This window comes from Cyprinus carpio, chromosome A25 (assembly GCF_018340385.1).
Source record: "Cyprinus carpio isolate SPL01 chromosome A25, ASM1834038v1, whole genome shotgun sequence".
NCBI lineage: Eukaryota > Metazoa > Chordata > Actinopteri > Cypriniformes > Cyprinidae > Cyprinus > Cyprinus carpio.
The window spans coordinates 19,328,242-19,342,130 of record NC_056596.1 but is presented as its reverse complement, the minus strand read 5'-3'; the positions used below and the strand labels follow the sequence as shown (position 1 = coordinate 19,342,130).

At 37.4% G+C, this 13,889-nt stretch overlaps 1 protein-coding gene across 3 annotated transcripts in view; it reads left to right on the top strand.

Annotated features, from left to right (window-relative positions):
• LOC109053807 (INSC spindle orientation adaptor protein) overlaps positions 1-13,889 on the top strand; it is an 81,322-nt gene that overhangs the window by 44,508 nt on the left and 22,925 nt on the right. For all 3 annotated transcript variants that reach the window (XM_042715818.1, XM_042715816.1, XM_042715819.1), the window contains exons 7-9: positions 4,840-4,965; positions 7,187-7,358; positions 8,190-8,368. In XM_042715818.1, the coding sequence (XP_042571752.1) occupies positions 4,840-4,965; positions 7,187-7,358; positions 8,190-8,368 (477 nt within the window). The remainder of the gene's footprint in view (positions 1-4,839; positions 4,966-7,186; positions 7,359-8,189; positions 8,369-13,889) is intronic.

Sequence of the window (13,889 nt, the reverse complement as noted above, 5' to 3'; positions counted from 1 at the left end):
GCAAACTTTACTTACTAATACCTACGTATAAACAATGTGACCAGGCTGCCCATACATGTACTCCTCCATAACTTACTGATCAGGTATTGAAACTGGATAGATTTTTCCTCTGGGTACTGGTTCACCAGGAATCAGGTGGATAGCACAGTCCCATGGTCTATGAGGTGGTAGTTGTGGGGCTCGTCTCTGGAAGACATCATGAAAGTGGGCATAACAGTCCAAAATATCCACAAATTGTTTGTTGAATGGGCTTTCAATGGATGTGGAAAATACCGGTAATACTGCTGGACTTGGTCTTTTCAAGAGAGGTAGGAATGGAAAGCACGTTGCATGGCAGGTGGAGCCCCACTTTAGGATGTCACCGTTGTTCCAGGAAATCACAGGATTATATCAGACAAGCCAGGGGTATCTTAGAATGCACGTCAGTGGTGGATTTCTCCAGAACCAGAAGTGTGATAGTGCGACACCTCCCCCAATGGTTTTGCAGTTGGATGAAATGTACAGATGAGCAGGGTTCTTCTTGGAGGCAGTTATGGTCTAGTGGTTAGAGTCGTACTTGTAGGTGGGGGAGTTCATGACCAGAGTTCTTTTCCCCCTTAATACCACTTCTGAGGTGAGACACTTGAGCAAGAACCAAACCCCCAACTGCTCCCCATGCACCACAGCAATATGGCTGCCCAATGTTCCGGGTGTGTGTTCACGGTGTGTGTGTGTTTGTTCACTACTCACTGTTGTTTGCACTGCTGTGTGGATGGGTTAAATGAAGAGCACAAATTCCGAGTATGGGACACCATAGTTGACCACGTCATGTCCTTTCCTTTCCTTCGTTTTCCTTAATCTTGATCTTCTGACAGAGTGTCCCGAGATTAAGTTTTTGGCTGACTGAAAGTCGAGTAAAGTGTTGACTATAAAAAAGAAATCAAAGCTTTAGAGTTGTAGCCAGGGGTTTACTGAAAGCAGGGAAACAACTCTCACCACTGGTAGTGGTGGTCATATGGGGCACGCTGATTTATTATGCCACCAGATCCAGTCTGTATCCAGATCAGATGGTCACTGCAGTCAACCGGATCCAGTAAGTATCCAGACCAGATGGTATATTAGAAGCATATTAGTGTGTTATGTTTAAACCAGGTTAAAGAGATAGTTCTTTAATCTAGATTTAAACTGCGTGTGTGATTGCCTCCCAAACAATGTTAGGTAGGTTATTCCAGAGTTTAGGCGCCAAATAGGAAAAGGATCTGCCGCCCGCAGTTGACTTTGATATTTTAGGTGTTATCAAATTGCCAGAGTTTTGAGAACGCAGCGGACGTGGAGGACTATAATGTAACAAGAGCTCATTCAAATACTGAGGTGCTAAACCATTCAGGGCTTTATAAGTAATAAGCAAGATTTTAAAGTCTATATGATGTTTAATAGGTATCCAGTGCAGTGTCAACAGAACCGGGCTAATATGATCATACTTCCTGGTTCTAGTAAGAACTCGAGCTGCTGCATTTTGGACTAGCTGGAGTTTGTTTATTAAGCGTGCAGAACAACCACCCAATAGAGCATTACAATAATCTAACCTCTAATCCAAGAAATTACTCGTCATGCAGTTTTTTAAATCGACAATGCATTCCGTTAGTTTTTCAAATTGGTATGTTTCGCCGGGCAACAAAAAAATATAGAGCTGAGTATCATCAGCATAACAGTGAAAGCTAACACTGTGTTTCCTGATGATATCTCCCATGGGTAACATGTAAAGCGTGAAGAGTAACGGCCCTAGTACTGAGCCTTGAGGTACTCTGTACTGCACTTGTGATCAATATGATACCTCTTCATTCACTGCTATAACTTTGTTGGTTTTAATAGAAGTGCATTAGCATGGTTTAAATCGTACCTATATAACTGCCATCACACAGGTGTGTGTGATTGAGTACCAGGGTATATGATGGGAAATGAAGTTCTAGTTGGTACACTGGTGATTTTGATGGTTGAATGAATGATGGAGAACCTGGCGAGATCGTGACAGTACTATACCAGGTATTTGAGCTTCTGAATCCAGTAAGACATTGGTGAGGGTTCCATCTCCATCTAACAGTGTGTTTCTGACACTACTGTACTCTGGAGGTGGTTCTTTATTTAACCAATAAGAACCCACAGTGAACACTGGTGATTATCTGCAAAGGTCTTTTTAAAGCATTAGCCCTCACTTTCAACTCAGGAAGTCCCTGAGTGACATGTAATGGACACCCAGGTTCAGTCATGTGACAATGTGTGCATTTTTGTTGCCATAGCAACATTTCCAAAATGGTGGCCTGTCTGGTTAGCACATGTTGCAGTGTCAGCAATTTTTTAAAATGCTTGTTTTTGTTACTAAAGGTAAATTCTAATGTTTTAATAACATATCCTAGATCATACTTAACCTGATTTTAATACATTTCCTGAAGTTACGAAGTTACACGTTACGAAGATATCATGGTGACATATGACACATTGGGCTGTTAACATTATAACAGTAGGTGGAATTTTGATGTGACGTATTTGTCGCATTAAGAAAAATGGTAATGAGCTGCTCAATTAATTTAGCTGAATCAGTTATTTTAGTGTTATATATTTTCTGCTGCTCATTTCAAAGCAATGCATATTTTAACAAATCTAGGTGTATATTTAACATGTTGACCTCCGGTGTGAGGTATTTATTTGTTTTTATTCAGTTTGCACATTTTCAAGTTGTGTAAAAATATTAATAATATTAATAATAATAATTTCTAGTTTAAACCATATACCTGAAAAGGTAGAATTTTGATATGTTACAAAAGAGTTGTTGTAAAATGTAATGGTCACAATTATGTGGTTTTGAAATATGTTGTGGCAAAGCAAATAAAATGTAAAAACTTCTGAAAAAAGGTTTTTGTTTTATCTTCCTAGGAAAGTAATCATTTTATATATGCTGTGGAAAAGAAAAAAAAACTCTTATTTAGCAAATAAATGGTAAAATCACAAGGAGAGCTTGTATTAAAAAAAACAACCACAGAAACTTTTGTTCTGTTTTATATGCCTCATAATTTTCCTATAAGGAGAAATTGGTCCGGGTTTTTATGGGTTAACTCTGATGACAGTGATGGTGCAGCCTCATGTCCATTAGTCGTCTGATAAGGTTTTACTGGGGTGTGTGTGTGTGTGTGTGTTTCTAATCAGATTGATACTGCCCCCATTAGCATGCTGGATTGATCAAAGTGGCAGGCTTGTTTTCTGGCTCTCTGCCTTGGCTACATCATGCTCATGTTAGAGAAATTACAACTGGCTGTTTACTACCGGCATCTTAGTTTATCGTTCACTTCCGTCTGCTGCAGTACAGTAATAAAATAGATACAGCATGTTTAAGATCTGTCAGCGCTTTTGCTTCTCACTTTCTGTTTAATCTCCACTCATTGTTCTAGTTTTAGTTCATGATTTTGAGTTCACAATTCATATATTGAAGGTCACAGTTCAAAAATGAGACAAACTTAATTCACCAACATTGCGCTGATATTGCTTTATAGTTTATACTGTAATATTATTGAATAATTGAGGCCATAAATAAACACACTGTTCTCTACAAAATGGAGGTCCTTCCCCAACTAATTTAGTCAAGCCTCATCTTTCATGCATGAAACAGTAATGGACTGTTTCATATTTTTTGTTTATACAAATATATATAATAAAATATAATGCCTTACTGAACATAATAATCTTTTAAAAAATGTTTGCCTTTGGTGGCAAAGCTGAATTTTCAGCAGCCATTACTCCAGTCTTCAGTGTCAAGTGTTCAAGATGAGAGTTAATCCGAACAGACTGTGGTTTGTTGGTGAGACATGTCCTTAAGAAATCTAATATTCTGATTTGTTATACATTTCTTATTATTATCACAGATGAAAATGGCTGTGTTGTATTTGTGAAACCATGATACAGTTGTTGTTTTTTTTACATTGCAAATGAAATTTGTGTCCATTTTGTTCAATTTAATATGTCCTTGCTGTATAAAAGTATAGATATTTTGATCCTTAAAAAACTCGTATGACCCCAAACATTTTAGTGAATACAGATTACTAAAATTAGCCAAGCTAATAAATCTCTCTTCAAGGAATGGATTAACATGATTGCATAGGAACATCAAACCATTTGATGTCATGGTTAGTTAAAGAAAGAAAAATAAGCTAATAATAATCATTTACACATAAAAAATCAATAGTAAATTTAATTGAAAGATAAAAATTCTGAGAGTTACCCACTGGTAAAAGTTTTTCTCTAAGATGAGTTTTTGAGTGTTAACTTCTACAGTAGGTCACTAAACCCATAGACAGAACAGACTTATGGGCATGAGAGAGCTGGAGCTGACGTGTTCATGTGCCTGTGTGAATATCCTGCAGATTGAGGCTCTCTAGTGTGGCATTGTATGGCCCCAGGATGACGCGCTGTGTTGCCCACATTATTAAGCTTATTCACATAATGACAGTGGTTAGCTCGTCTCGCAGTCATTTTCTCTGTAGTGGCGACCGATTTCTGTCATCCACAGTTCTGGGTTAAAGGATGCTGATCTTATTACTGATTTCTGTAAATAGACCAACCACACACACACACTCACTCACACACACACACACACACACCCCTGATTTATCTGATGTACCCATTCACATACTCACACAGCACAAAACATATACTAAGTATATTGAGTTATATTGACTCTGTATTGAGTTTTAAATTCATGAAAAGGATACATATCCACTTAAATGTTACTGAAGGTTGGAGTTTTCTCAGCAGATTAATAATTGATATTTGAATGCATTTATTAAACCAGACAGTTTGTGTGGTTCACAGGAGGGAGCTGTTGTGGCCCTTCTGAAGATCTGCAGGCAGGACTGCTTCAGTTCTCTGTACGCACAGGCTTTGAGGACTGTGGCTTCTATCTGCTGTGTTGAAGAGGGCATCAGCCAGCTGGAAAAGGTATCTGTTTCACATAAAATCTCCCAGATGTGTGCAGCAGAATCTGTGTGAGCTGAGAATGCAGTATCTCTCGTTTATTATATATATATATATATATATATATATATATATATATATATATATATATATATATATATATATACATACTTTTTTGTCACTGATGAGAGTGTATTCAAGCCTTTAGATTCATTTTCACAGACGTTAATTAGACTGAACATTTAACTTTACAACACTACAGTCTGTAGGTGGGGAAAGCTTATAACCTCATCAAGTACACCAACTGATATATAAAGCCAGCAGCCATATCGCCCTGCAAACCAAGACTGGTTGCCCACTGAAACTAAGCAGGGTTGAACCAGGTCAGTTCCTGGATGGGAGAACACTTGGGATAACAAGATTGCTGCTGGAAGAGGTGTTAGTGAGGCCAGCAGGGGGTGCTCACCCTGTGGTCTGTGTGGATCCTAAAACCCCAGTATAGTGATGGGACACTATACTGTCAAAATCACCATCCTTCGGATGAGACGTCAAACCAAGGTCCTGACTCTCTGTGGTCATTAATAATCCCAGGATGTTTTTCGAAAAGAGTAGAGGTGTGACCTCGGCATCCTGGCCAAATTCGTCCATTGGCCTCTGGCCATCATGAGCTCCTAACAATGCCCATATCTACTGATTGGCTTTATCACTCTGTCTCCTGTGGTGGGCGTTCTGTCGCATCATCCATGGCTGCACACTGGTGGTGGAGAAGATGCCCCCTCACTGTTAGAGCACTAAAGAAAAGCAGAATTGCACTATATAAATGTAATTAAAGACATTTTTATATTAAACTGTAATTGTGTGTTATATATAAGATGTATATTACATATATACACACACACACACACACACACGCACACACACACACACACACACACACATAAACAAAAACACTTAAACTGTAATTTTACATAACACACACAAAAAAACACACAGTAGGTAGACCTGCTCAGTATATTAGTGATATGTTGTAGAAGATTGATTTGTACTTACACATATCTGATATGGCCATGGTGAGTTATTCCTGCTCACCTGCTCAGTATATTAGTGATATGTTGTTGTAGTGTTAGCATCTGGTGAGTAGTTTCATAGTTTGTGTAACAGTGCCACTGTGTGGTGATATATTACATAAACTGAACAGCATTCTGAAACTGCACACTTTACCGTAAACCCTATCACTCTCAGCTCAGAAATACCATGAATTTGATTCATTTATATCTTTGAAGGATCTGAGTCTGCATCAGAGAAAAAAATAAATGACAATGTGTTCTCATATACTGAATATTATACAGTCATAAACTGTATACAGTTTATAAGACTTCATAATGTGCTATGGTAAGCTGAATATACTACTTTATGTATAAGCGCTCATATACTGCTATGTAGCGTAAATAAAAATGTTGTCATTTAGAGCATGAAATGACAATTGGTCATGCCATGTTTTCAGATATGTTTATATTCATTTTTAGACACATTTTTTACAAATGTTTTCACTTCAGAAGAGTTAAGAAATCAATATTTGGTGGAATTTTGGTGGAACTCTAAGTGACAATTTTTTTTATTTGAAAATTCGGAAGAAAAGTTATCAAACATTTATGGATTAAAACAAATATTAACATTTTACTCATACACATACCTAGTAAATACATTAAATCCAGAGAAACAGAGAATTTTCAAGTAGTCTACTACATTCTATATAAGTAACTTTGCAACTACTAGTAGACTGTTAGGTTAGGTTAAGTATATTTTAGGTTAAATATAATATCAAGCCTGGCAACTTTTATATACTACATTTTTGCAACTACTAGTAGACTGTTAGGTTAGGTTAAGTAAAATAAGTACTAGTAGACTGTTAGGTTAGGTTAAGTAAAATAAGTTGACATATACTTGCAAAGTTACTTATAGTCAGTAGAAGGCCTGCTGAGGGACAATAAAAGTAAAGTATTAGCAGATATTAAGCAGATAATGTACTAATACTCCAATGAACATTTGTTGACAAAGTTACTAATTTAAAGTGGACTGTCAAAATAAAATGTTACCTAGCTTTATTACAGCTTAGCAAGTCACATGACCAATCCATCAATCTTAACAATACAACTGTTAAATAGCCATATGACATAAATTAAAGCTAATCCAGCAGATGAATCCAAAGGTGTAGTTTGACATGTTCATCTGGTGTGTAACTCAGGTGGATGGGATCCTGTTTCTGGCAGACATCTTAACGGACAGCACATGTGCGGAGGGGACTCGAGCAGAAGCTGCGGCGGTGATGGCTCAGATCACCTCCCCCCATCACACCTCCACACAACACCTCGCCAGCTTCCTTGAGAGTATGCAAGACATCGTCACAGCCCTCATCAGTGAGTTCAAGCAGCGTTTAATGTTTGCACACATGCACAATTTTAGAAAATAAAATGACTTATTAATGAGGGGTAAACAACTCTGCTCCTGGTGGCCTACATTCCTGCAGACTTCAGTTCCACCACTTTACCAATACATGTACCAAGTCCATTGTTTTCAAGAAATACCATGTGTCCGTATAATGGCAAAAATGTACCAATTTGGATGCATGTTACTGAGGTATTCTTCCGTGCAACAGCCATTTGTTGCCATGGCAAGTAATCCCCAGAATTTTTTTTTTCAGTGGACATTTACACCTTTGTGCCACTGTGCTAATTGGATTGGTTGATTTGAAACTAAACCCACCCCTAAACCAGACCTAGAAACACAGCCTAGAAACGTCCTGCAATACAAGAATAAAATTAGAAAATACAGGTACAGGGTAGTGTCTTTAGTACTCACACCCCCACACATTTCGAGTGGATCATAAGTAATGATTGAGAGATTTTTTTTTCTTAGTGCACCTTTAGGGAAGGCATTAAGATATCAAAACTATGGTTGAGTGTGAAAACGAGACTGAATACCTATCTCAGATTGTGTTGGGAATTCTGTTTCTTTTCAATGAGCCAGTTCTAATTCAACTAAATTAAAAAAAAAAAAAAAAAAAAAAAAAAAATATATATATATATATATATATATATATATATATATATATATATATATATATATATATATATATATATATATATATATATATAGCTTATCAAACCACAATCAAGCTACTCTGTTTCAAAAAGCTTATAAAAAAGTGGCCAGTTGTTCACCTATTCATCTTGCATGTGTGTCTGCAGATCTGTGTAAGAGTGCTTCCTGTGGTGAAGTGTTTCTGTTGGCCTCAGCAGCACTGGCAAACATCACATTCTTTGATAGCATGGCATGTGAAATTCTCCTGCAGCTCAATGCTGTTCACATCCTGCTACAGGCCTGCAGAGACCGCCAACGAGTTGACACGCCATACTCCAAAGACCAGGTACTGATGTAGCAGTTTTACAGACACATAAATCCACCCCATATTTGAAATTACAATGTGTACTACTTTAATTTTGCATTTTTTTAGTTGTTATTTAGAGATCGGTTCCCCTTTCCTTCACTTTGTAATTGACTTGCTTGCTAAAACACTTACAGCAATGTGTGAATGTGACAAATTTACAAACCACAGTGAAATCAGTACAAAAAAAAAAAAAAAAAAAAAAACACCTTTAATATTGGCTTGCAAGGTCAGAAAGTTTAGTTTTAAAAGCAGGAGTTTATCATTTTTACGTAGTTTTAAGATTAAGGTTGATTCATCCATGCAATCTTTCAGAGTTGTGTAATAACAACAAATACTTAATTACTGTACACTTTTTGGATATTTCTCTTTGTCTAATCTAAAGTGTTACCATATTCTGTTATGTTGGGATTTACAGTTAATGTTTTGTAGGGTTACCATTGTGGTGAAGAGTAGAGCCTGTGGTTAGGTCGAAGAAGGGCTGCAAACTTGGCTTGTATATTGACTTTATACAAGCAGGTGTTGATGGTGTAACCCAATCACAGTTGTAAACTGGAGCCAACCCACATACTGCTTTATAAGTCAAGATAAGAATTGTAAAATTAATGCGTGATAAGACTGGGAGCCAGTGCAGTTGCCAAAGCACAGGACTAAAGTGATGATGTGAAGATGTATAAGTCAAAACATGTGCAGCTGAATTTTGAATATACTGCAACCTCTTAATAGAATTTGCTGGTAAACCTGCAAAAAGTGAATAACAATAATCAAGCTGTGATGTAATAAATGCATGAACAAGGCTCTTTGCATCAGGCCTAAAGACAAAAGGTCGAAGAAGAGCAATGTTCTGAAGATGAAAAAAAGCAACCTTTGTAATGTTCTTAAAATGAGTATTAAAAGTCAGCTGGGCATCAAAAATCACCCCCAAATTCCACACCTGGACAGAAGTGGATATTTGGATATTGTCCACAGAAATGTTAAAACTGTTACACATATTAAGATTTCAATTTAACAACAGCTTAAGAAAGCTTAAGAAAGTTGTGTTTTATCTATGCCTTAATTTCCAGCAAACAATCGGAGAATCGAAGAGGCAGAAGCAAGAGCAGCCTGAGTGCTAATATATATAGTGCGTGCCAGGGCCAGTCGCGTTTCCACTGTCACTTCCGGCGCTTGATCGTGTCTCGTCAGTGTTTCCTCAGGGCCAACGGCTCGGGTTTTTTGGCCCGACATAAACCTTGAGTTTCTCCGCATCTGGCGGGCGTCAGCCTTGTGAATCATTTCAGAAAGCTAACAGCTATAACACCAGCATTAAACTCTTTTTAAAATAAGTTGAGCTCAAAACTCACTTTCAGTCAGCAGTGAGTGTTTGAAATAACTTGATCCGATGTGGATTATAATCACCATACAAGGCAGAAATATTTATAAGACTATGCACGCTAGGCATTAATGTTACCATAGTAAACGTGGTAAATGTGACCACTTGAAGAAATCAGACGTCAGCTTCTTATTCTCTATCACTATTCTCTATAATCGTGTATTTATATTTATAGTTACATATTTTATCTGTCATAAATCTCGTCTCGAGAGTTTAGCTCCGCGTGTCATAAAAATATAATAATGGTTTTTGTTTGGGACCTTTTATAAAAATATAGAAATTATCATTATTTCTAAATGTGATGTATATAGGCTACTGTGAATACAAATGAACAGAAACAGACGCGACTGAATAATAACGCTTTATTTCTGTGTGACTAATATTCAATCCTGATAAATTAATTCGTTATGATCAGTGTATCACTTAGGCTAATTATAGTAAAACATTGATTCTTATGGTTTTAAATATTTAACGAAGCATGCAAACAAACGGCCACTTTTATCGTGTTTGTTAGATCACGCTAGTTCCAGTGACTTATTTCTTATAAGAAACAAACGGCTACTTTTATCGTGTTCGTTAGATCACACTAGTTCCAGTGACTTATTTCTTATAGTTGTCTGATCAATTCTGTTTGTTGGTGAAATTATGGGTTTGCATGACGTTGTTCCTGAGAGGCGTGTAAAGGGCAGGTTTTAGTGAAGCGCAGCGGAGCTTCTGGCCCGACGGTGGAAACACAGCGCTATTTTGGCCTCGGTGCTACAGGCCCGAGGCTATTAGCCCCACTCGGCCCATTTAAAGCACTGGCTCACACTGGCTGGACAGTGGAAAAGCGGCTAATGTTCATACTATCCACCCTAAATAGTATGTGAGATTAGAATAAGTGTGTCCCAAAGCATAGTATGTTGAAAAGTACCCGGATGGTCTATTATTTCAGGTCAATTTTTGAAGTGTGGATCCATGAACATGGGCTGCATCCGAAAACTTAGGCAGATGACTTGCTGCCTCGCTACATCTATGCTGCCTTCAAAAATCGCCAGATGAATGCCTCTTAGGAGACATGAACTGAAACGTACACTGAATTCGGATGTGCCTTGATGCCTTTCCAACCTTGGAATGCATCCTCCAAAGGCAGCATTTTTCAGTTTTCAGATGCAGCCACTCTAATGGCTAAAACTGCCCACAATCCATTGCACTTTGGTGAAGGATTTGGTCCAGAACTACAAATACGAAAAAAAGTGTTAGAAAAACTACAAATGTGGCTGATGCACGCAATCGATGGTTAGGTAGAGAGGTTTACAAATTTACAGGGGTTTGAGTCACTAATAATCAACATTTAACCTAGTAAAAAAATATATTTATTTATTAAAAATTAAAAATTCTATGTGTTGTTAGGCACTAGAGGGTTGTTAGACACACCTGATTTGTATATCAGGGCCCGTATTCACAAAACATCTTAAGGCTAAAAGTAGCTCCTAACTTGCCGATTTAGGAGAAAATCTTAAAAATAGTGGGCGTGTCAGTCCTAAACTTAGGACTCCTACATTTTTGCTCGAAGAGTATTTCACAAAGTGTTTTAGCACGAGAACTCCTAAGTCACTAAAACCAAAAATGGCTGTTGCCAGCAATCTACCTCGGAATATAAACATTTTAGAAACATTTTTTCTAATTGGTTTGGTTTGGAGGTTATCCAAACTCCAAATGTTTGATTCCTATATAGCTGTTCTCGCATCCAGTTTGGTTTTCTTTTATGTTCGCATGTCTTACTATCAGCCATGATTATGCTGCTAATTAAAAGGCTTGACATGAAGTGGCGAAATCACGCAGTCCGTGACAGACAAATCGTTAATGGCTGGTTATATAGTAGCTACATTGGGCAGGACAAGTGCACATCTTTGTGCAGAGTGTGGAAGCTGAACAGTAGCACGCTTGGGGTGCTGCATGATTGAGGCGCCGCTGCGATAATTTGCTCTTAAAATACTTTGTCATTTTTGGTCATACAGATAAAAGTATCTTTTGTATCTGTAAAGACTACGTTTATTCGTGTGCACTCAGAATAGCAACAAAATGTTGCACTTTTATAAAATAATTAAAGCAAACGTGCTTTCTGCCGTCTTGGACTCTGTGAACTTGAGTGTGTCACTTCGAAACTCTGTGGATGCTTGCCTTATTACAGACATGAAAATATATTTATATCTATAAAGAGTGAAACTTTTAAATGAACCAATTCAAACAGAAAACAAATATTCTCATATTATGTAATCCATATGAAACATGCATACAGGTGCTGCGGAAATGAGTCATTATCGCAGACTTCATCTCTTAAACCGAAAACCGAAAGCAATAGTGTAACAATAAATTATGACGTTACAATAAATTAAAACGTTAATGCAGTGTACTTGCTGTTTTTCCCTAACAAATTCATAATTATTATATTTACCGGTGCGCTGTGGCATGCCTTTTTTTGCAACAACAAAAGTAAATTCAAAAATTTTAAATCTGAGAATTAATCAAACCTAACCATCTGAAATGGATAGGAATGATATTGTGCCCATTGCGGATTTCTCCGGTGATGCATTCATTCAGATGAGAGATCCGGTGAATGAAATTGACACTTTTTAGCGGATTTTATATCGACTCAGAAGAAAAAAAAGAGAAATCAGCAGTACAAGTGCTGTTTCCAGACCAACATGGCGATCCAGATGATTTCACTCCATTTCCACCTCCACCACCGGAAAAATTTAAGGAGGAGCAGGTGTATTCAAAGGGAATGGCAACAATGCAAAGAATAACCAACATTGAAGAACACCTTAGCGACATCAAACATAGGGTGAGTGATTGTATGATTCAAGACACAGTGATCAATATGTTGCAAAAACCTGAGGATAAAATTATCTATAGAATTCAAAAAGAAACTGATCGAATTAAACTGCAAATGGACAGTAGATTCACTGATTTAGGTCAGAGCATGGTTGATTGTCTAAAAAGGAGTGATTTACAACAAGATCAGAGGATTCAAGCTCTAAACCCACTTTCATCTACTCCCATGTCTGCAAAAATAGTCAGTCATCATAAAACTGCACAAACAGAAATTAACCAAATTCAAGCTGCTCATTCTAGTCAACAGTGCTTGTCTCTGCCTACTATACCAGCACCATACAATCCGCCACTTAAATTAGAGTTTCCCAGTTTCACCAACGCAAGTATCGACGATCCAGTTGTTTTTATTGAGAGAGTTGAGGAGTATATTAGTCTTCGACCTTCACCTGACAAAGAACTGCTGGCATCACTGGCTGTAGTAATGAAAGGGACAGCAAAAGACTGGTGGAGTGCAGAGAGAAAGAACATAGCTACGTGGAAAATCTTTAAGAATAAGTTCTTGTTTGCCTTTTTAAATGAGGATTTTAGAGAAGTGGCTGCACAGAGACTACAAAACAAAAAGAGTATTAGAGATTTTGCCTATCATTATAGAACCCTTTGTATGAGAAACAAGCCTGACATGACAGAAGAAGAGATCGTTCATGCAAAATCTTTTCAAAATCTTCAACTGCCTGTGACCATCAATCACACTAACTTTAATGCTATAATTGATACTGGGAGTACTTTTTCAATTGTCCAGCAAAAGATCTGGAAGAAACTGAGCAGAAAAGGAACTGATCAGTTTTCTGCAAGCAATCAGAACTTTATTTTAGCAAATGGAAAATGCCAAAAAGCTATCAGTAAGGTGAGATGGATGTGTGAGATCAAAGAAGAAAAATTTGAAGTGGATTTTTTTGTGATGGAAGATAAGGATTTATCAGTATCCAAAATGCTGGGTCTTGACTTTTTGCAAAAATCTCAAATGGTTTTGGATTTTAACAATTTGCACTTTCATCTTCCTGATGATGCACGAAAGAAATGCACATTCCCGTTTTATTCACATGATGGACAATCCACCAACCATTTTTACATGGCTATCCTGGATACAGATGAGTCTCCTACCATCAGTGAAGCAGACCATCACCTCATCGTCGAAGCTGCTATGCATGCTGAAACAACACCAGAAATACAAGCACAGCTTAAAGAACTGATGCTGAAATGGCCAACGGTATGCACACAAAACATAGGCCGAACCAATGTTATACAACACCAAAT